Source organism: Sphaeramia orbicularis, chromosome 17 (genome assembly GCF_902148855.1).
Source record: "Sphaeramia orbicularis chromosome 17, fSphaOr1.1, whole genome shotgun sequence".
NCBI classification, from domain to species: Eukaryota; Metazoa; Chordata; class Actinopteri; order Kurtiformes; family Apogonidae; genus Sphaeramia; species Sphaeramia orbicularis.
In genome coordinates, this window is record NC_043973.1 from 24,353,307 (window position 1) to 24,377,043 (window position 23,737).

The 23,737-nt window shown below is 36.4% G+C and overlaps 1 protein-coding gene across 3 annotated transcripts in view; it reads left to right on the plus strand.

The window, feature by feature from the left end:
* The window catches only part of per2 (period circadian clock 2), a 49,757-nt gene extending 30,322 nt beyond the window's left edge, over positions 1-19,435 (plus strand). The window contains exons 8-24 of one of the 3 annotated variants that reach the window (XM_030159839.1): positions 931-1,073; positions 1,175-1,253; positions 1,362-1,468; positions 1,561-1,714; positions 1,814-1,928; positions 2,161-2,310; positions 2,407-2,497; positions 2,754-2,934; positions 4,847-4,971; positions 5,117-5,323; positions 6,405-6,668; positions 7,063-7,952; positions 8,310-8,426; positions 9,074-9,305; positions 10,703-10,910; positions 13,578-13,728; positions 17,239-19,435. In XM_030159839.1, the coding sequence (XP_030015699.1) occupies positions 931-1,073; positions 1,175-1,253; positions 1,362-1,468; positions 1,561-1,714; positions 1,814-1,928; positions 2,161-2,310; positions 2,407-2,497; positions 2,754-2,934; positions 4,847-4,971; positions 5,117-5,323; positions 6,405-6,668; positions 7,063-7,952; positions 8,310-8,426; positions 9,074-9,305; positions 10,703-10,910; positions 13,578-13,728; positions 17,239-17,439 (3,415 nt within the window). In that variant the 3' untranslated portion in view covers positions 17,440-19,435. The remainder of the gene's footprint in view (positions 1-930; positions 1,074-1,174; positions 1,254-1,361; positions 1,469-1,560; positions 1,715-1,813; positions 1,929-2,160; positions 2,311-2,406; positions 2,498-2,753; positions 2,935-4,846; positions 4,972-5,116; positions 5,324-6,404; positions 6,669-7,062; positions 7,953-8,309; positions 8,427-9,073; positions 9,306-10,702; positions 10,911-13,577; positions 13,729-17,238) is intronic. The other 2 variants (XM_030159840.1, XM_030159841.1) reach the window with 2 other exon arrangements.
* Positions 19,436-23,737: the final 4,302 nt, after the last annotated feature.

Genomic DNA, 23,737 nt, shown 5'->3' on the forward strand with positions numbered 1-23,737 from the left:
AACAGTACTGTATTACCCTGGGCACTATATTAGCTTTTCCTCAAACTTCATGGTTCACCACCACTTTTTCCACTGTTTTCTCAGACCTCTACATCATTGTTGTCTTAATCTCCTGCTGACATGTCCTCAATAAATCACATTTTAGCTCAAGGGGAAACCAACTATTTTTTCATTCCAGCTGGGAACCAGCATTCCACATTCCAAACTAAAATACATTTGCTTGATATACTTGAAAAAGTTTTACCCTCAAACAGCAGCCAGAGACTAAAAGAATCTACTGATCTAAAATGTGTAATAAGTGTTTAATCTCTTATAGTATCAATACATTGAAATAATTCATGTAAAATACAGTTTCTTAGCTTTTCAGTAGCATTAGAGGTGTCTTATTTGAACGTTCAGAGGCCCTGTGGTGAACGTGGAAACACTGTAATTTTCTGCAACATTGATTCAATATTTAAACACATGTAGTTTGACAAATGACAGGGGTTTAGATGCTAGTTTTTATGTTCAGTTAATGATATACTTTGTTGAAAAAGTCACATTTTCTTCAATTTTCTCTGTTTTGATAGAATAACCTTTTAATTCTCTTTCATCTTTTGTGAACATCTACATGATCAGTAAATTAAATAAAGGAAAACACCCGATTTTTTCTGAAAAATTCAAAATGAAGAGGATGTTATTTTAATAAATGGTTACCAAACACTTAGAAGAGGTTAAATGTGGAGAAAACATAATTTAGAAGCCTCCAAAATAGTTCTAGGTGTATAAGGGTTAACAGTAGGTCTGCAAACTGTAATGGGACTGGTTCCATGTTGGTGGAAAGAGAGTTAAAGGCACATTTTACCCAAAACCTATTGTAGAAAACCAGTATTTGTGATTTTATGAACTACAATTGAATGAGCATTTCTGACTTGCTCTGTGCTTTTTCAGTGGTGGAAAGGAGTGTGAGGGCGACCTGCAGTACTATCCGTTCCGCATGACGCCCTACCTGATGAAGGTCCAGGACACGGTACATGCTGAGGATCAGTTCTGCTGCCTCCTCCTGGCTGAGAGGGTTCACTCTGGTTATGATGGTAAGAGCCATGTTAATCCATTTACAGAACTGCTGGAAGGGAAAAAACCCTCTGTATCATTTAGTCAAAATCAGTAGTTAATTTTTTTCTCTTTATTAAAGCTCCAAGAATTCCAACAGACAAGCGTATCTTCACCACGACGCACACTCCAAGTTGTGTTTTCCAGGATGTGGATGAGCGGTAAGGCATTGTGGGAATAAACAAAATCTTGAGATCACAGAACTGAGCTGAACTAATGAATGAATGTGTTTAAATGACTTGGTTGCGTTACTGTTTTATATGTGACAGGGCTGTTCCACTCCTTGGGTACCTCCCCCAGGATTTGATTGGCACCCCAGTCCTCCTCCACTTGCACCCCAATGATCGACCAATCATGCTGGCCATTCACAGAAAGAGTAAGTGCCCAGATAAAGGAAGAATTTCCCACAGTGGCACAGGAAATGTGTCCCCACTGTGATTTAACAGTGCTTTATGTCTTTCTCTGCAGTCCTTCAGTATGCAGGGCAGCCTTTTGACCACTCTTCAATCCGGTTTTGTGCAAGAAATGGAGAATATATCATCCTTGACACCAGCTGGTCCAGTTTCGTCAACCCCTGGAGCCGCAAGGTTTCCTTTGTTATTGGGAGGCACAAAGTTCGCATGTGGGTATTACTGTCTTTTAGAACAGTTATTGTCTTAGTTTGTCACAAGGGAGTTTGTGAAGCGATTCTTAAAACTGATATGTTTTTGTTGTTCACTAGGGGTCCTGTGAATGAAGACGTTTTTGTGGCCCCATCCTCTGCTGTGGGAGAGGTGAAGGGCATGGACTCTGACATCCAGGAGATTACTGAGCAGATCCATCGACTCCTGCTGCAGGTGAGGATGGATGAAGGTGTTCCTGTATGATTTATTTACTTTATTTATACTGTGATAGCTCACAGATGCTACTCTTTCACCTAAAAGTGAAGAAATTTAGCAAAAAAGGAAAACCGTAGAGCTTAGAGCAGTAACATATCTGATCAAATACAGAATCTAAACTACAGATCACAGCAGGGTAGGAGCTCGTCACTCACATCCAAACGTTTCTTTGTTACTTTTCTGTGATCAGCCGGTTCATAACAGTGGATCTAGTGGCTATGGTAGTATGAACAGCAACGACCATCTGCTGAGCATGACATCTTCCAACGAGAGCCTTAACAACAGCAGTGGGACCAAGATGCGACGAGAGGAGGAGGAAGTGAACAGAAAATCCAGACCTGTAAGTATAACTATCAGCCTGAGTAAAATGATTATCTCATTTAATTTAACCTGGTCAAGTTCAGTTTTTTAATGTTATGCCAAATCTATTTCACAGCGAACATTTCAAGAAATCTGTAAGGGAATTCACCTTCAGAAGAGTCAGGAGCAGCAGACGGGAAAATCAGACAACAAGAAAGGCAGCATCAGTAAGTCCCACTGATAATTACCTGGTTATTTGTGTGTGCAAAGTTGTAAATATCTGTTCATAGGGCGAGTCAGCATGTCATTCAACTACTCTCTTTCCCCACATTTATTGTTTATTTAGATTTTTCCTCCAAAAAAAGAAACAAACAACAGAATATCTGTACATGCCACAGTTATGTAGTTTGTCAGTTGTTCAGAAAGTGTCATATTTGTAGAACCTGTCCTGAACTTGACCCCTAACTCCTGACCTCTCTTCAGTAGAGTCTGTACAGAAGAGCTCAGCGGTGGTGCGACCCAAAGACTCGGCTGTTCCTCTGAGCTGGAAGGAGACTGGATCGATAACCGAGGAGAGCAGGGCGACATTTCAGGAGGATCTTCCTTTTAATGATCAGTCTGTCTACTCCTACCAGCAGATCAGCTGTCTGGACAGTGTTATCAGGTACAAACATGATTTCCAGACATTATCTAGGGTTGCCTGCTTCAGAATGTAATTGCTTATCTGTACAATAAAATACAAAAGAAACCTCAAGAACATTTTGGGCCAGATTTATCAAGGCAATGCAATTTAGTGAGGCAGAAGTGAATGGAGAGTTTTTGCTAGTAATTTAACAAAATCCAAAATTATGTACACAGATTAAATTCAGTAATAACATACATTAGGCTACCGAGACCCACTCAAATTAGTGCAGTGCCACATTGCATATAGACACACCTGATGAGGGATTCGACATCAACATATGCACTGCCTGTTACTGTAAAGTGACAAACAGCAAAAGCAGTTTTTATATGTTTTTATTTTGGGAAACAGCAACACTGACCGAAGAGAAGCAGCAAATTGAGGTTTTTCTGCAGTAGAACTGGAGGATTTATTGGATCAATGTGACCTAGTCTAAAATAGTGTCCTAAAATACTTTGAGATTGCAATGTCCAACCTTTTCAGAAAGGTATATCCGCATCACCATTGTGAGAAAGTTAAATATAACAGGGGGGAAAGTGCATTCTGTAGAGGAAATTAAAGAAGATAGCGCAGTGCATGACGCAAAAGGAGATGCGCATTCAAAATGGAGAGGATGAACCGACTCAATCGCACAGTGCTGAAGGAGTAAAGTAGTAGTAGTAGTTTATTTGGTCGTTATTTACTTTAAACAACAAACAAAAACAACATATCCATTGTTCCATATACAGTGTGATTTATTAAAGAAAAAATTTATATGAACATAGTAAGCAAGAGAAACCTGGGTGAAAGCAGTTAGAGTCTGTGGTGGGCTGTGGCATAGTGGTAGTAGCAGAATGTTCCAGCACCACCCTGGAGCAGAAGAGCTCCTTATATGGAGCTCTGATTGACATATGCTCCAGGTGCGGTGCTGGCAGGTGATCCTCATTAATTAGTTTGAGCGCAGGGTCTGTGGCAACACAGGATTGCACCATGACATGCACAAGTGATATTTGTGGCTGCCATAGCGTTCAGTACTAGTCTCCAGAATTTACAACAGTCTGTGGCCAACCCTTAGTGGTAGATACAGTTATTCTGTACGGTAGGTGGGCCGTTGTTTTTCATTTCCCATAATAGGGTGGAAACATTTCATGCTGTCTGTATCGGCCACAAAATAATGAAAATAATGAGCTGAAGATTTCTTGTATTTCATGCTGTTTTTTTTACATGAAGCCATATGACTGTGTGTACAACCTTTGCTTGTCTTTTATTGAGTTGATGAGTCATTTGGTAACATTATGTCAGTAACTCTTTCCAATAATAATCTAAAGTAGAGGACGAACATGTGGACTGTTTTGTCTTCGGTCAGTGCTGATAATCCTCTGTAATTTCGACTAAATTAACATGAGTAGAGAACATTCTCTCTCTCCTACCACCTGCTCTCTGTACTCAGCAGTGCCTCCTCCATGCGTAACTGTCAGAGGCAAGCCAGGCACAAAGGGATAAGAGATGCTTTTTTATTCATTCATTTATTTTCCAAACCACTTAATCCTCAAGAAGGTCGCGGGGGTGCTGAAGCCTATCTCAGATACAATCAGGCAAAAGCGGGGTACGACCTGGATGCGTCACCAGTTCATCTTTGGACAGATATGTGCTTTTTTCCATTAAATGATGCTGTTATTAGCAGTAACAAATCTTACTAAGTAAATCATGTACAAATACTCTCCTATCTAAAATCTTCCACAAACACATAACCAGCACTAACTTGTTCTGTGCCTTTTAATGTTTATAGTGACAAGTGCAGATTTGCTCTGGTACAAACACGCATTAGTAAATCTGGCCCTTGATGTCCATCTACAGTATATCTTCTGCTCACAGATGATAAACAGGGTTAAGCTTATGTTTATAATTCCTGTAGGTACTTGGAAAGCTGTAACGTTCCCATCACCATGAAGAGGAAATGCCAATCCTCATCTAACACCACGTCTTCAAACTCAGATGAGGACCGACAAAAAGTATGCAGTAGCATGCAGGTGTCTGAAGGTAGGAGCTCAAACCACTATCGGCGTCACCTCATCATAAAGCCTGATGTCACCGTCCCATTCTTTGCCACTTTGACTCTCAGTGTAGGTAAAACAGTACCGATATTGTTCCTCATGAGTATCTCCTGTTCTGTGTTCTCTTGCAGAACCAGCTTTGATGAAGGATCAGTCTGGTCTGTCCACTTTGGGCGATCAAGACAAAAAGTCCAGTGATGCAGCTACAGCCGTCGTGGGCACTTCACTGCCTCTACCCGTACCCAACAAACCAGAGAGTGTTGTGTCCATAACCAGCCAGTGCAGCTACAGTAGCACTATAGTGCACGTTGGAGACAAGAAACCTCAACCAGAGTCAGGTACGTGATTGTCTCAGATGTGATTGGTGAAATTTTGCTCTCAAGTTTTTCTTTTTTTTTTCCAGATCTTAAAATGTGTTTTGGATCTGAGTAAAATGTATGATATTTGTTTATTCATTGTTTGATACATTTGTTTTTTTATTCATTCATTTTATTGTTTTGGGGCATTACCAACTTATTATTTTGGGATATAAGTCAAAGCTAAGACTAGGCTTCAATAAAACACTGTTTTCCATACTTTTATTTTAATCTATTTGGTGATTTAGTTAATCCACTTAATACATGACCATCATTAAGTAATTAACTTAAATTCTGAGTTCTATGTAGCTTTTTGATACAACAGAAATCTCTTAAGTGGCAGTTGGGTTTTCTGAGCACTGTAAATTCAACCAACTGTGTTTGTGTTTAGGATTTAGCAGGTGTTTGAGAGGATTTGTGTCAAACACAGCAACACTTCACTACTATTTGAGGTCTCAGTGTGCACATTTATTTTTTGTTTTTTTTATCCTGTTGTAAAACATCAGTGTTGCAATTCAGTAACAGCTGTGATACATCAGAATTCTTTTTCGCTATCTCTAATGGTAATTTAGCAACTTTTTGAGTATTTGAAAGTAGAAATACTATACATAGATCTTTTAAAGCTGCAGGTTTTTTTGTGTAGCATATTTCAACATTACAATTCACGGTGCATTAAAGAATATAAAAGCATTTAATCTGACTGAAAACAAAAAAAACAACATAAAAGACATGAAATAAAATGAAAAATACAAATACTTAAGGGTTAAAAATTTATAATGCAGGATTATAAGCAATGCCAATTAGGAACCTTTTCAGTCGATATAAGTTTTTAACTCGGCACACCATAATCATTGCTGAATATTGATATAATGTCAGAATGCACTTTTTTTGTCCTCTGAAATCCTTGACCTAAGGTCCAAATTCTGAAAACAAGTGAAATGCTTGTTTAATGTTTTTGACATCATTGGCTCATAGGTTAGATAGTTATAGAACATAAAGCATCCCCCATCACTACGTAACAGTATGTTTACATAATTTATCAACTGTCATTACCTCCATGCAGAGATAATTGAGGACGTCCCAGGAACAGGAGAAACGGCAGAAAGCAGCCCGAACCCCGTACCGCCTCCTTGTGCTGTTTCACCTCCCAGTCAGGAGAGGGAGTCCTACAAGAAACTGGGCTTGACCAAGCAGGTTCTGGCCGCCCATACGCAGAAGGAGGAGCAGGCCTTTCTGTTTCGCTTCAAGGAGCTTCGCACACACGCGGCTCTGAAAGGAAACTGCTCTGAGTACCTGGAGCGTCGAAGAGAACAGATTGCCAACGATGGTGACCGACACACTAACACCACCCTTTAACTATCACATCATCTCACAGTGTCACAGTGGGGTCTAGTTTTACTGATATCTATTGCTGAAATCTCCAAATATAGCACTGAAGTTAACAGAATTCATATTCATAAAGATTTTGAGCAAACCAAAGTTATGCAGAAGTATGTGTTTGTCATACAAAACAGACCTCACGGCTCCATTTTTGGTGTACTATATTATTGTCACACCTTTAGTAAAAGATAATAGATCATACACCATCTAGATTTCTGGTTTATTTATAACATGCCAGGAGCCTAAATTCAAAATACCTTATATCTTTCCATTATCCGGCTCAATAAAGTCTAACAATTGCATTTACTAACAAACTCTTTTGTATCCTTATAAATTTCCAGCTGTACCCACTGCTCGGTCCAGTAAGCAGCCTGGACCAGCTGCAGAACCCACAACCCGACGAGGAGTGCGCAATAAGAAGACCAAATCAAAGCGAGCGAAGCAGATCGAGTCCTCAGACAGTACTGTTTCCCATCACAGACAAAACCTTCGGCCTCCTCTTCTCAACCATGGCCTTAACCCGACCTCCTGGTCTCCCTCTGACACCTCACAGTCCACGTTCCCCATGGCCTACCCAACTGTGATGCCTGGCTACCCCCTCCAGGTTTACCCCAGGCCGAACTCAGTAGCTCCCCACACAGATACCACAACACCAGACAATCAGCGTGTCCAGGCCCCCCAGTGCCCCCCACCTATCCATCACACACCCTACACCACCTCCATGGTCACCCCTGTCGTTGCTCTGGTACTGCCCAACTTGTTGTATCCTCCAATGGCCCCCGGACCTCCAGTGCCACAGCCAATGTACCACGCAGACCCCAGCAGCTTCCCCACTCAAGCACCTTTCGGCCACGCTGTATTTCAAGGACAGAGCACCTTCACTGTGCCGCCCTCTTTCAGTGTACAGAGCCACTTCAGTTCCCAGAACTTTAGTCCTCATGCAGGTCCACTGACCCCTTCATTCTACTTCCCTACATCTGCGGAAACCCCAAAAGGCCCCGTCGAGGGCCAGTCTCGCTCCTCGACGCCACAGTCTGGAGGAGGTGGACGGAATTCCTCCCCACCACTGTTCCAGTCCCGCTGCAGTTCACCCCTCAACCTGCTGGAGCTGGAGCTGTCTGTGGACAGGCAGGACAGCATAGGAATCCCCTCTGGAGGACAAGGGAACAGCACAGCAGAAAGGGAGAAAGGAGCCGGTGGCAACCAGGCCAAGGACAGGGAGCTGAAGCAGGTAAACAAGAAAATTAACCACTTCTGGTTTGCTCTCAGCTTTCCTTTTCTTTTTCCTTTTCTGTCTTTTTTTCTCCCCACATCACCCAATGTGTATGACTGATACTATTCACTATAATGTTGGCACCTCGCTGAACTTTATTTTTGTTATTTAAGGCCTATGGGTAAGCTGTGACATGTTCCCCCAAGACATTCACATGTCACTCCTTGTGGGAGTTAATACCACGGTCCTAGAGATTCAGTTTGTTTTCTAATACCAACTACTGTATTACTGTTCCATGTATAAAGTCAAGTCAGTCGAGATGAACTGTGGCCCAGGGTGTTAACACATGATGTTATTATCCCTTACACCCTTTAGCCATCTCTCAATCTCCTTGGTCCACCTGGACCCATGTATTACGTGGACACGTCCTGTGTCAGTGAGAGTTTGTCTTGGGATAAAGTGTGCTCTAGGCTGAGGGCTTTCAGCAATGAGGTAGGCGAATCATCAGAAAAACTCCACACTTCTCCAATCCCATTCCTCCTTAATGCCATGTGTCAGTAACGGCTATAACAATTTCTCTTTTTCACAATATTTTGTTGTTGCAAAAATTTCTAAAGTTTTCTTAAAAGCATGAGATAATTTGCCTGAAGTGCAAGTGAATTATTGAAACCAAACCTAGTGAACACAATAGAACTGTATTTACAGTTATATGCATCTACTCCTTGTCCTCAAAGACATGACATGGCACATGAACATGGAACCAGGAATTGGCATTAATAAGAAAAAAGCGGGGAAATGTTATCGCTTTCTCTACTGGATCGAAAATACAAACTAACAGATGCAACATACTTTTGATTAACAGAAACCTACAGATCTTATAGTTAAGACATTATTCTTTCTAAACTCCTTATCTTATGCAGCACATCTTTTTTTTTCTCCTCCTTTACATGAGCTTCAGAAGAAAAGGAAAAAATCTATGTTCATCCACTGACATTTTGAAGCTCAATTTTCTTCCACTTAAGTCTAAAAAAGGGTAAAATGCAACACAACCAGTGATGATAGCGATACCCAGCATGGCAGAACTATGGTTTGTTATTCAACAAAATGTAGTAAAGTTTCTCTTTCTCTCTATGTTGCAGGTGAGCTCACATGGGGATGGGAACAACAGTGATGCAAACTCCTCATCCAGCGACATGTTGGACATAATCCTGCATGAGGACTCCTGTTCAGGCACTGGCTCAGCCACCTCAGGATCCATGGCATCAAACGGGTGCGGCACTTCAGCTAGTGGGACGTCCAACAGCGGGACATCTAAAAGCAGGACATCAGGCAGCGGAACTTCTGCTAGTGGGACATCCGGTAGTGGAACAGGTCCGGACTAAACCCCCCAGATGTAATGCACATGATGACATATAATGAAGCAATAAGCAAATGCAGTAGTAAAACACTACCATAGTACCAGAAGAACAATATCAGATGCTCAGTATCTGCTTTATTGTCATTCAATCAATGGTCCATGATACAACAAAATATAGTTACCCAGCTCTCTGTGTTTGTAGATTGAGATATATAAAAGGATAAAATATAAACTAAAATATATACAAGGTAAATAAGATAGAATAAAAACTACAATAAAATATGCAAGAAATACAAAATAATAAAATAACCTCTTAATATTTACAAAATTACACAGTATGCAGCAACAGTACAGTTAAAGTGATGGTGCATGTAGCAGCAGCATGAGCAGCAGCAATGGTAAAATAAAGTAACAAAATGCATACTGGATTTAATTTCCCATAAAATATGCATTTTTAGATGTGTCCACAGTGCTGGTCTTTGGTACCCATTATTTTTAAAACTTTATCTCTGGAATTGTTTGACAGAATTTATTCAAATTTAACATAAACATTCACTTGGATGTAAGAATAAACTGAAAACATGAACATTAGAATAAGCAATATTACCTAAAGGCCATGAGGTCAAAGTTACTGACCTTATGTCGGTCTGTTCTCGTGACTCTCAGTTGATCTCAGGAACACTTTAGAGGATTATTTTCTAACTGGGCTGGAAGATTAACTTGGTTGGAACATGGTTGAAGGTCAAGGTCATTTCAACCAGAAGTCCTACTAATAGAGAGAGCAGCAAAGATGATGGAAATGAATTCATCTGGTTATTCTTCGGGCCGAAGGGGTATTGTTGTCTGTCAGTCCATTCAACAACGTAATCGCATTATCTGAAGAATGCATTGAGATTTCCGCACCAAATTTACACAAAGACAATCTAATGTAAATTATACGGCAGTAACTTTCAACAGAATCTTGCACTATATTTTGCCGAGGGGTTTTAAAAGTGTGCAGCACGTTTTTTTCTTTTGATCCCACTATACCTCAGCATAACCGAAACGAAAGGTGTCACAGAGGAGCATTATGCAGAGTGTATGGAGAGGGGATTAAGTGTGTGTACCCTTCTTGTTAACAGTTGTAACTCTTAAATATGTTGCAGTTTTCACAATAAAAAATTATTTTCCTGCATGTTTTTTTTTTTACTTTGTTGTATCATTTTATGAGACCACATAAACCTTCTACAAATCAAAGCCTTCAAACCCTTTTTTTGTGATTCTATACACTCCACAGGTCTTAAAAAAAAGTCCCAGTCAGGCAAAAAAGATCATCTATAATATACTGTGAAATAACCAGAATACCAGTTATATCACTGTTAATTTGTATAAAATTTAAACTCCCTATTTTTTTTTTTTCTTCTGTTATTAGGAAGTGACAACAGTAGTAAATACTTTGGCAGTGTGGACTCATCTCAGAACAGCCAGAAGGTCAAAGGTCATTTGAGCGGCATCGAAGGGCGGCCCATGGAGACGGAGCAGAGCGAACATTTCATCAAGTATGTTCTGCAGGACCCGGTGTGGTTGCTCACGGCCAACACAGATGACAAAACCATGATGACCTATCAGCTGCCCTCACGGTGAGTAGCAGGACAGGGGCGGAGCCAGTAAGGAGTAGGATCGTGACCCTGTGGAAAGTAGTTTCTAATCCCATTTTGAATTATATCAGCCTTCTAAATGTAATGGAAGGCGAAGGGTAGGCGTATTTAAGGGCAAACTTTCATCTTTAGGTCATTTAAAACACGTATAATAGCATCATTGATACTTAAGACATGCTCTGTCTAGTTCAGGGGTGTGAAACTCATTTTAGTTCAGGGGCCACATTCAGTTACATTTGATCTGAAGTGGGCTGGACCAGTAAAATAATAACATAATATGTAAATAATGTCAACTCAAATCTTTTCTCAATGTTTTACGGTGAAAAAAGTCAAATCACATGATGAAAATGTTTATATCTACGAACTATCCTTTCAAACAATGTGAATAACATGAACAAACTGAAAAAAAAATTGTAATTTTAACACTATTATGCTTTAGTTTATCATTTCCACATGTACATTATAACTTCCCAATCATAGTGGATTTACAGATACACAAAATATTTAGTAAAAGATGGAATATTATTAAAATTGCACTTCTTTTAAGACATTTCAAGTTATATTTACATTTACAAAGAGAAAAATATGAGTTGTGAATATTTATAGGTTATTATGAGATTGAACTGGTCTGAATGTGGAACCTGAACTAAAAGGATTGTTAATATCTTAGTGTTATTTTGACATTTCACAAATTCATCCCAGGGCCGGACTGGACACTTTGGCGGGCCGGATTTGGCCCCCGGGCTGCATGTTTGACACCTGTGGTCTAGTTCATTCTGTTATGCATTACATATTACTTGGGCTTTGTCCTGCCATAATTGTTACTGGAGCTAACTGCAATTATTTTTGCATTATCTTGGTAATAGTCTGCACAACAGCTGGATGAATTAGAAGGAAATAATTCATTGCTATTTGAGATTTGACTGGTGCTCTTTTAATAATATCATCTCTGGCATCCCCTTCCTTCTATTAGGATCTGTCATCACTCATTTCTTCCCTTAACAGGCTTTATAGTTTAAGAGAAATCCATTTTTGTTTAGTACTATTAGGTATTATTAGGGTTATACTATACTGCTGATAGAAAGATAATTAAATCATCGGTTGCAGTGTTTTTGAGACAGTTAAATATCAACGGTTTCATTTTCATGACAACCCTACTTTGGGAGCATTGTTAAATATACTCTGTTTGTACTATAAAGCCCTTTTATCCCCCCAAAAAAATCACTTAACCCTTTCATGCATGAATTATGAGAACCTTAGTCAAGATTTTTTTCCTGAGTGTTTTTATTCCTCTTTAGGCATGAAAAAACAATGTGATTGATTTTTTTTTTTAAATAAACCTGTTTTTTATGAAGGTAGATTTGTTTCTTTATTGCTTTAACGAAAAAAAAATTGAATTAAAAAAAAGTGTTTTAATGCAAAAAAAATTTTACGATCCAAAAAACTGCATTTGAACACTTTTTTTTTCTTTGAAGGGATTTTTTTTTTTTTTTTTTTTTAATGAACTTTTTTTTTTGGGTTAAAGCAATAAAGAAACAAATCCACCTTCATAATTTTTTGTGGAGTTCCAAAAATGTCCATTCCGCTGGACACCATGTGTTTAATTTTTGAATATCAGAAAGTGATATACAAAATCAAAACATTTTTAATGCAGCTAATCTGATGTTTTCTCACATTTTATCATATGCGCAATTTTTATTAGCAATTGATTTACACTCAAACATGTCACTGCAGATCAGGTTTATCAAGAACAGCAAAGTCATAGTAATGGTATGAATGTCAGTGTATGGGATGGTGCAAAAGTGTCCACTGTGTTAACTCATATCAAACTAAAACAACAAAACCCATGAATGTAGTAGAGAACAGATGTAGAATAGCTGTCCACTGTAGTGACCAGTATGCATGGAAGGGTTCATCTTTGTGAATAAAAACCCTCAATTTAATATCACTTGAAAGATTTACCAAAGTAAAAATCATACAGTTGTACCTTGAAATACCTACAGTACATACATATATGAATATACTGACATTCATATCTATTTTTGATATGATGTAAAACACATCTCTCAATAATTTCTGTCCAGAGTTGAACTCAGAACAACTACATATATGAAATAGCCATTCTTCTCATCATAATCATTTAATTTCCTGATCTGCTTACTGTATACTGTGGCTGTTTCTTGTTTTAAGTGTTGTAGAAATGCAGAGAATTTCCTTTAAAGTACACCCCAAAAACCTCTGTGTCAAATATGTGTCTTTCCGTGTTTTTCTTCCTCTTTGTAAACCATAACCAGGAGCCTGTGACTGAACCATAAAACAGAAATGATGGTTGCAGTCACAAACCTTCACCACTAGATGGCACATGTTCATAAACACTGAGTGTAGACAAGTAGAGGGGTTCAACCATGAAGTAGGTTAATGCACTAAAAAAAGTACTGAAATAATAATAAGCTAACTTTAATAGCTCAATACAATTATAACAATAGAAAGGTTTTAACTCGTGTTGCAATTAATGATTAATACATTAAATTCTGGTGAGTGTATTTGTAAAGTCCAACCTTCATTAAAGTTAATCAGCTGTAACTGATGGGTTGTGGCAGTATAATGTGCTGAATGTGCCTGTGTTTTTGTGTTTGCTTACGCATGCAGTGACATCCAGAGGGTGCTCAGAGAGGACAGAGAAAAGCTGAGGCAGCTTCATAAGAGTCAGCCACGCTTCACAGAGGAGCAGAAAAAAGAGCTGATGGAGGTCCACCCCTGGATGAAGAAAGGGGGTCTGCCCAAGGCCATAGATATCAAGGTACATGGAGTTAGGCTTTGTAAATGAAGCAGGAAGGTAGGGATGTAACGATTACCGGTATAATTATAAACCGCGGTAAAATTGCAGACGGTTAGTATTACCATTTAAATTCTAATTATCGTGATAACCGTGTTTGATTACCGCAGTTTTCCGGAGAAAAGGCCTATGTAAAGATCTGCTTTTATGTTAAATATGAGTATAGTTTTAATTTATTACAATTTTAATTGTATATACCTAATATTTGGAACCAATATTCACTTTTAAAGTCTTTGAAAAGGTTCGATAAGCATCTGTGTGTTATTTATACAATAAATTATATACATTTTTCAAATCGGATTTTATATATTTTTTGTGTTTTTTATTCTTATAGTTGGTTAGTAGGTATAGTAAACATTTGTTTATATAGTATATAAAGGCAAAATCAAAAGGACTGAAAAACGGACAAAACAGGGTCAGACCACTAAGGTTAATATTTGAATGTTTCTGCAACAGAAGGTACATAATGCCAATTATTATTATTATTATTTTTTTTTTTTTTTTTTTTTTTTTTTCCAAAATACAACTTGGTTAAATTATTTCAGTGTGTGTATTAGTACTTTTTGAACATTTTGAGCACAATTTCAATAATACCGTGATAATAATGATAACCGTAATAATTTTGGTCACAATAACCGTGATATGAAATTTTCATATCGTTACATCCCTACAGGAAGTATTACTAAAAATGTAGATTTTGAAAATGTTGCTGTACAAAAACAGCCTTTCTAGAATGCAGTCAAATAACTTTCTTACATCTTGCAAAAACTCAAACCCATCTGCCAACAATTAAATTAAAGCAGTTACTTAAAAAAGACACAAGATCCTTAAAAGGGTTATATGTAGTATTGATGATAAAAAATTTTTACAAGGCAAAGTCACATCCCAGAAGGTACCACCAACAAATTAATGCTATGTATCCACAGACTGTATGACTCACTGAGTAAAGTATAAAGATCATTATTTACACACATTATGCATTATGGTACGGATGAAGTGTTCCTCTTCAAACAAACACTAATAGCTGATTACTTTGACACTTTGGCTGTTAGCATGGCTGTGTTTTCAGACAGAAAACAGCCTCAATAAAACCACAAATCACCTCCATTTTCTGCACAGTTTGTGTTAATAGCTGCACTAAAAATCTGTTTGGAATCGTCCAAACAGGGTCAGAACTGTCACAGTTTAGTTTGAACTGTGGAACATCACCACATTTTAACTTTATACCTTCATAAGCCTCATAATAAAACTCTTTATCTTTATTAGTTTATCACTTCAATTCTAAAAGTTGTTTCTTCGTGGTTTTCATCTCATATCAAGACTTTCAGATGCCCATGGTGTTAGTTTTCCTCACCATGGAAGAATATATATTATAAGAATAATATACTGAATATATGCAGTTCATATCATTATAATCTAATATATTGGCATCTCTGGAATAACGACAGATCTCTTTATCCTAACACTCTAATGGTATAGAGCAGGGGTGTCAAACTCATTTTTGTTCAGGGGCCACATTTAGCCCAATTTGATCTCCAGACCAGTAAAATAATGACTTAATAACCTATAAATAATGACAAATCCAAGTTTTTCTTTTTGTTTTAGTACAAAAAAGCCCCAATTAAATTATGAAAATATTTACATTTTACAAAAAAAATGTGAATAACCTGAAAAAACAGAAATTTCATTTGAAAAATTAGTGCAATTTTAACAATATTATGCCTCGACTAATTATTTATACCTGTACATTTACACACAGTGTTACATAAACATTTGGTAACAGTAAGAATATTGTTAAAATTTTGGAGTTTGGAACTAAAATTTGAACAATTTCTACAATATTCCATCTCTTATTATTAACACAACTCCAGATCACAGTGGATCTATAAATGCACAAAACATTTAGTAACAAACGGAATATTGTTAAAATTGCATATTTCAGGTTGTTCATTTTTGTTTAAATTTATGTATTTATTTGCATTTTATTGTGGAAAATAGTTTTGTAAATGTAAATATTTTCACAGTGTAATCTTATTTTTTTCACAGAAATTTTTTCCACATAATTTTTCACAAAGAAAATTTGTAGTTGTCATTATTTATGGGTTATTGTGTTGTTATTTTTACTGTAGATCACACTGGTCTGTATGTGGAACCTGAACCAAAATGGTTTGGACAACCTGGACTGTTCAGGTTAATTTTTGCACTTTCATCCCGCGGGCCAGAATGGAACCTTTGGCGGGCTAGATTTGGCCCCAGGGCCACTTGTTTGACACCTGTGGTATAGACCCTTCAAACAGAGAATATGCGCAAGGGAGAAAGCATGTTGTTATGGGGTGTAAACCACTGTTCTACCTTGATACTGTTAAATGTAGCTCAGGATTAGCTGGAATATCTCAATAAAACAAAAGCGCTTGAATGCTTGAAATTCTTATAGTTTTTTGTCTTTACATACAGTCACAGGAAAAATTATTACACCACCCCTTGTTTTCTTTAAGTTCTTGTTCATTTTAATGCCTGTTACAACTGAAGGTACATTTCTTTGGACAAATATAATGATAGAAACAAAAATAGCACATAAGAATTTCATTTCAGAGCCGATATCTAGCCATTTTCCATGTTTTGCTGATAATAACCAAAATCACTTAACTTCTTACATCAATAGATATCAAGGTTTTTATCGTTAACGAAAACTAACAAAATGACGAAAACTAGAATTGTAAAAACATTTTTAACTGAAATAAATAAATACTATAATTAAAAGAAAAAACAATAACTAACTGAAACTGTATTGTGTGCTTACAAAACTAACTAAAACGTATAAAAATTATGGATAAAATTCCCTTCGTTTTTGTCAATGTCGGATTGATATAAAATCAATTTATTTACCTCAAGCAATTTTAGCTGCAGGCACCATATGATTATTTAACAGTCCGTCACTTCTCATTACTCGTCGTTTAGGCGTCTTGTCGTCCCCACTCTACCTGGAAACATGGAGACTATAGTTGGGAGAAAGCAGCAGAGTCCTGTCTGGGATTTATTTAAATTTGACGGAGAAGAAGAGAAAAGATATAAAAAACTAAAATTAATACTAAAACTAAACTAAAACTAAGCATTTAGAAAATAACGAAAACTAATAAAAACTAGCAAACCTGCTCTAAAAACGAATTAAAACTAACTGAATTAGAGAAAAAAAAGTCAAAGCTAAATAAAACTAAACTATAATGAAAATTTAAAAAATATTACAGTATAGCCTTGGTAGCTATGACATTGTACTGCCAAAAATAGTGCTTTTAGTCATTCCATGTTTTCTTTTCTGTCTGTTTTAGTCACATGATCCACACAGGAGTTAGGACTTGATTGCATAACCATTGTTTTTGATGACTTTTGGTGGTGTAATAATTTTTCCTGCGACAGTATGCATACACGCGTATATCTCCTCTCTCCTTTTCTCACTGTGATGTCTGTGATGTCCAGGTGTGTTCTTGGTGTGACAGCGCCACAGAGAGGGTGACGGCTGCAGTGGCAGAGGATCACTCAGACCTGGAAATGGACGATACAGAGACAGGAGAGGTCAGCTGCCAAAGGAGGCCCAGAGATGAGCCCTCAAACACTTTTGTCTCGTGCCTCGGCCCCTCTGCTGGCTCCGGCGCTCAGACACAACCAGTCAGACAATAAACTACTTGAGATTTGTAAAATGACTTTTATTACCCATAATCCTCTTGTTCTGTATGAAGATGAAGAGCGACCTTTTTAGAGGGACCTACTTTACAAGGAGCACCAGACAGGTGCTTGGCTCTTTACATCAAATAATTTGGATCCTTCATTACTCTGTTTTGCAGTTTTATGATTTATCAATGTTTAAACTGTGGTTGATACAGTCACAACTTTTTATTGTTATGAAGATAATGTATTTTATTTTTTTATATTGCGGTATCTTAAAACATATTTAAGCTATATACCAGGCAGGATTTTGTTGGTGTTTGCAGGGAGTCCTCGCCTCTAGTGACTAAATATGAATATTCATTGTTTCTGTTTAGCTTTACTCATCATTTTTGCATATCATTGCACAGTACTTGAAAAGTTTAAAACTTACAGAAAGGGAAAATCAATTTGTGTTTTCACACTTGGCAGTCGAGGTCAAAAAACTATGACTACCAGGAGCCTAGCATCCTTAACTCACACATCAGGAAGTGGCTCAGTGGAGTAGAAACTCATGTGGTTACACCGGTGGTCGAAATCAGAGTTTTGTGACATGATTTCCTCAGTTACAACAGCAGAGCTCTACGTCAACATATAGAAGCAAGTGGAGATGTTAACGTGGGTTCGGTTACTTCAGCCACGTATCGTAACACTAAGCAAACCCACAAAAATATGGTGTGTTTTGAAGTGAAAGAAGTGGAAAAACGAGAATGAGGGTCATGTACATCTGCTCTACATGCACTCATTCAAGTCTTGTGTTGTATTAAATAAGAAAAGTGACTATCAAAATAAATTAATAAAAAAAAAATCTAAAGTAATTTGATCTTGAAGTAAACACAGTTTTACTCACTGTGAAGATAGTTGTGACGACCTCTTGGAAAAGCCCTTCTGGAATGTGGAGTTTGTGGTGTGGGATTGTATAAAGTAAACCCAGGAGGAATTATTAATTTAGTGTGTGTATAAATAAAAGTCCAAGGACTCTAAAACAAAATGAGTGCAGTACTTAAAGAACTGCATTAAAATATACTAATATATTTATGTAGCCACTTCAACCAGTAATCCCAGTGATGAAAGGACAGTCAGGTGCTACACTTGATCAGTATTTATTCACAAGCTCATAATGTTGTGCAATTTCTAAAAGAAATTATATCATTAAAGTATTGAAATACCCGCTCTTTCTACCAGAGGACTGTGTTTTGACATGTGCTTTTGCTTTTCTTTTTGTTTCTTTTTCATTATCTCAAATATCAGCTGTGAAAGTCTCCCTGGCAATTGTTTGTCAAATACAACATAATACATTTTAGTGCTGGTGTGAATGTCTGTAATAAGTAATTTACTCTGAGCATATATATATATATATTTTTTATATAAAATAATAATAGCTTCTGTATGGACACAAATGTTTTTAAGTTGCAATGCTTAAAAATGCAAGCAGGACCAACTTTATTTCTATTTACTGTAATTTTTGAAAATGTGAGTTGTGTGATCAACATTGGGGCAGTTCCTACCATAAAAGACTGGTGTTATTTATGATGATAAATATACAGTGACACGAATATCCTTGTTTTCCCCTGTCAGTTTAACAGTGTGCCACGTTAACACTTGTCTGAAGTTGCCCCTCATAAAAATGAAAAAAAAAAAAAAAAAACCTGTGGAAGAGGCTGAAGCTCATTACCGTTCACGACAAAACGTGTGATCACTTCAGAGACTCAATTTTAGGGTTATTGCACGGTATAAAGCAGCTCAGACAGATGTCAAGTGACTATGTGGGGACTTTTCCTTCACTTTGAAGCCTAAACTGTAATTTGAGACGAAAGAATCCTATGAATATTGAATTTGTCAACTGTCTTTCTTTTATTTGGAGAGACATTGACAGGAACGCACCTTTATCTCTCGTTTCTCTCTTTCTTATTTTTCATGGATAATGCTATGTTAACCTTTCTCAAAATAAAATATTGTCCATTTACACTGACGTTTGCATGAATGTTATTTTGGGTTTGCACAATATCACTGTGCATGTTAGATGAGAGCTCATTGCATTGGCTCAAAAGCAACTGTATTTATTTGTTTATGAAGGATAGTGCATATTAACCCTTTCATGCATCGTGGTCACTACAGTGGACAGTTATTCAAAACTGTTGTATATTTATGGGTTTTGTTGTTTTAGTTCCGTATCAGCCAACACAGTGAACACGTATGCATCATCTCATACACTCCAATTCATACCATTACTGTAACTTTGCTGTTCTTGATAAACCTGATCTGCACTAACATGTTTAAGTGTAAATCAGTTAATTGTTACACTTTTTTTTTTTTTTTTTTTTTTTGCATATCATCTCCATGAAGTGAGTAATAACTAGCATTAGAATATGTTAAAATGTGAGAAAACATCAGATTAGCAGCATTAAAAATGTTTTTATTTCATTGTTTTCATATCACTTTCTGATATTGGGAATTAAACACATGTTTCTTTACTTCAAAAATTTAATGCATGGACATTTTTGTAACTCCATGAAAAAAAAACAAAAAAAACTTGATTGTATTGTTTTTTTGTTTTTTTTTTCATGCCTAACGAGGAATAAAAACACTCAAGAAAAAAAAAAAAATCTTGACTAAGGTTCTCATAATTCATGCATGAAAGGGTTAATGAACATCTACATCAATTGCAGCTGTAAATGCTAAATTGCTGCAACAGTGCTAATTTCCATCTGTAGTCCCTATAGGCAGGTGACAAGACAGACAACTGACAACAGACAAAACATCATAAAAACACACCAAACGACAATCTACTGATGGTAACAGGCTTGGGTTTCCTTCATCCAATGCGTCCAAACTGTTCGCGTGAATAGTGCAAATATTAGTTCAGTGATGAAGGCTGCAACCTGTACTAAAAGTTTTTAACACAAAAAATTTGCACGGCCATATGCATTCTTTTTTTGTTTGTTTTTTAGGCTCTATGTACGGATGATAACTGATCAGACACACACTGGACAAAACACTGTGCATCATATTAACCCTTTCATGTATACTGGTCACTCCAGTGGACAGTTATTCTACAGCTGTTCTCTTGTATATTCATAGATTTTGTTGTTTTGTTTTGGGGGTTTTTTTTTGCACTTTTTTTGCACATATCTTTATTAAAGTTTTAACACATTATATATCTTTACTGACATGAATTGGTAACATTGTGTAGATCTCCCCTGAACGTAATAGTTTATCAATAAATACATGTTTCTTCGCTTCAAAAATTAAACGCATGGTGTCCAGTTGAGTGGACATTTTTTGCAACTTCATGACAAATAGGTTCATGAGAATTTTTTTTAACTATTATTATTACTTTTTTGTTTTTATATGCATTTTTTTTTACTTTTTAAAATTATTTTTCATAAGAAATTTTGGTAACACTTTATTTGAAGGTCTAGTTTATAATGCATTAAGCGCACATTCATAAGACATTATAATGCATTATAAAAGTCATTACAACAGTTTATGATCATGTACAACAACTTATACCAAGGTTAATAAAGTATTATAAGTGTAGGCACAATGTTTTATAAATTCAGCTTTCATAATGTTTTCTACATCCATACCAAAGTGACAACAGTGTTTGTAGGAAGAATCTCCAGTCCTGGGTTACAGAACACATTCTAACCATCATAACTCTAGACAGTTATAAAGACACAGAGAACTGCTGTGACATGTAGTTTCTGAAACTGAATAATGCCTTAGAAACATCAATAATAAGTTACAGGAGGACTTTAAGAGCTTTTAGTAAAGTGACAACACTGCATAAGGTTATTAGATATTCTAACACAAGTATGATGACGTATGAGCAGTATCTGCTGGCTCTAAGTAAAGTGTAAATCAAAAATTATACATCAAAGTGTTCTTAATAACTCTATTTTGCAAAAATAAAACATTAAAAGAACAGAGACAGTAAATAGAAGTGTTACATATTGCTTTATACATAAATAAAAAATAATGTGGCAGCTCTAAATCTTTGTTAATTCAAACACATAATTTATTTATTTTTTTTTTTTTTAAATAAAAATTAAATCCCTAAAATAGATGGGTATAGGGACCAGTGACAAAACCTAATAAAAATTCCCCACCTAAAAAAATTAAATTCCTTCACACTGCTTCTGTGCCAGAATCCAAATCTCCCAATGTTTATCCGATAACTTTTAACTTAAAACCAAGCATCTGAGGAACTAAACAATGCACTGTCAATAACAAACCATAAGCTTAATTTACATTTACTGTGCAATGGGCAGTAAAGTACCATGTTATGTAACCCTTTATAAATGACTAGAGTTATGATGGTTAGAATGTGTTCTGTAACCCAGGACTGGAGATTCTTCCCACAAACACTGTTGTCACTTTGGTATGGATGTAGAAAACATTATGAAAGCTGAATTTATAAAACATTATGCCTACACTTATAAAACTTTATTAACCTTGGTAGAAGTTGTTGTACATGATCATAAACTGTTGTAATGACTTTTATAATGCATTATAATGTCTTATGACTGTGTGTTTAATGCATTATAAACTAGACCTTCAAATAAAGTGTTACCGAAATTTTTCAGTCACATTGTTTTTTTCATGATTCAAAAGAAATGAAAACACTCAGGGAAAAAATCTTGATTAAAGTTCTCATAATTCGTGCATGAAAGGGTTAAAAGCAGTAAAGTATAGTAATTCTACGCTATTTTTATGGCATGTTTTGTTGCAAATACCTTGTTTTGTTTTTGTTTTTATTTTTCTTTTTTTTTTTTCATTTTTCTCTTGCAAAATGAATGCATGCTCCTGCAAACTTTTGACCGTTTTAAGACACGTGTCAAGAATTGCAGCTTTTAATCGACCTGCAAAAATTCCTGCAAAATGAACAGACAGAGCCCATCACCATTGTGCATCATATTAAAAGCAGTAAAGTATAATAATTCTAAGCTATTTTTATGGCATGTTCGGCTGCAAATGCCTTTTTATTGTTTTGTTTTGTTTTGTTTTGCATTTTTCTCTTGCAAAATTAATGCATGCTCCTGCAAACTTTTGACCGTTTAGGACATGCATAATGTACAGGCTGCAGCCTTTAATCGACCTGCAAAAATTCCTGCAAAATGAACATGATACAGACAGACAGACAGACAGACAGAGCCCATCACCATTGTGCATCATATTAAAAGCAGTAAAGTATAATAATAATAATTCTACGCTATTTTTATGGTATGTTCGGCTCCAAATACCTTGTTTTTTCTTGCATTTTTCTCCTGCAAAATTAATGCATGCTCCTGCAAACTTTTGACCGTTTTTAAGACATGTATCAAGAATTGCAGCTTTTAATCGACCTGCAAAAATTCCTGCAAAATGAACAGACAGAGCCCATCACCATTGTGCATCATATTAAAAGCAGTAAAGTATAATAATTCTAAGCTATTTTTATGGCATGTTCGGCTGCAAATGCCTTTTTATTGTTTTGTTTTGTTTTGTTTTGTTTTGCATTTTTCTCTTGCAAAATTAATGCATGCTCCTGCAAACTTTTGACCGTTTAGGACATGCATAATGTACAGGCTGCAGCCTTTAATCGACCTGCAAAAATTCCTGCAAAATGAACATGATACAGACAGACAGACAGAGCCCATCACCATTGTGCATCATATTAAAAGCAGTAAAGTATAATAATAATAATTCTACGCTATTTTTATGGTATGTTCGGCTCCAAATACCTTGTTTTTTCTTGCATTTTTCTCCTGCAAAATTAATGCATGCTCCTGCAAACTTTTGACCGTTTTTAAGACATGTATCAAGAATTGCAGCTTTTAATCGACCTGCAAAAATTCCTGCAAAATGAACAGACGGAGCCCATCACCATTTCATGCATCGCTTTCGATCCAGTGCAATAAGTTCTCAGGTGGATAACAGATACAGCAGCAGCTTTAAATCGAATATATTTTCTGAACAGCTTGGTTACCAAATACACTACAAACCAAAAATTAAGGATGTTTTTTTTTTTTTTTTGTCATTTTTGCCATTTGTAAATAAAACTATGTCTGGTCATTAAAAAAATATATGTTTCAATTCAATTCACACACAAAAAAGTAAAAAGCGCTGTGCAAGAATCCCAACTGACAAAAAATAACCCCAAAAAAAAATAAAAAAAAAATAAAAAAATATCCTTAACTTTTTGTTTGTTGTGTATATGAGGAGTTTGCATAAAATCGTTGAAATGAGAGCCAGTGCCTCGCATCTCAGTGATCCCTCCTGTCCATCCTGA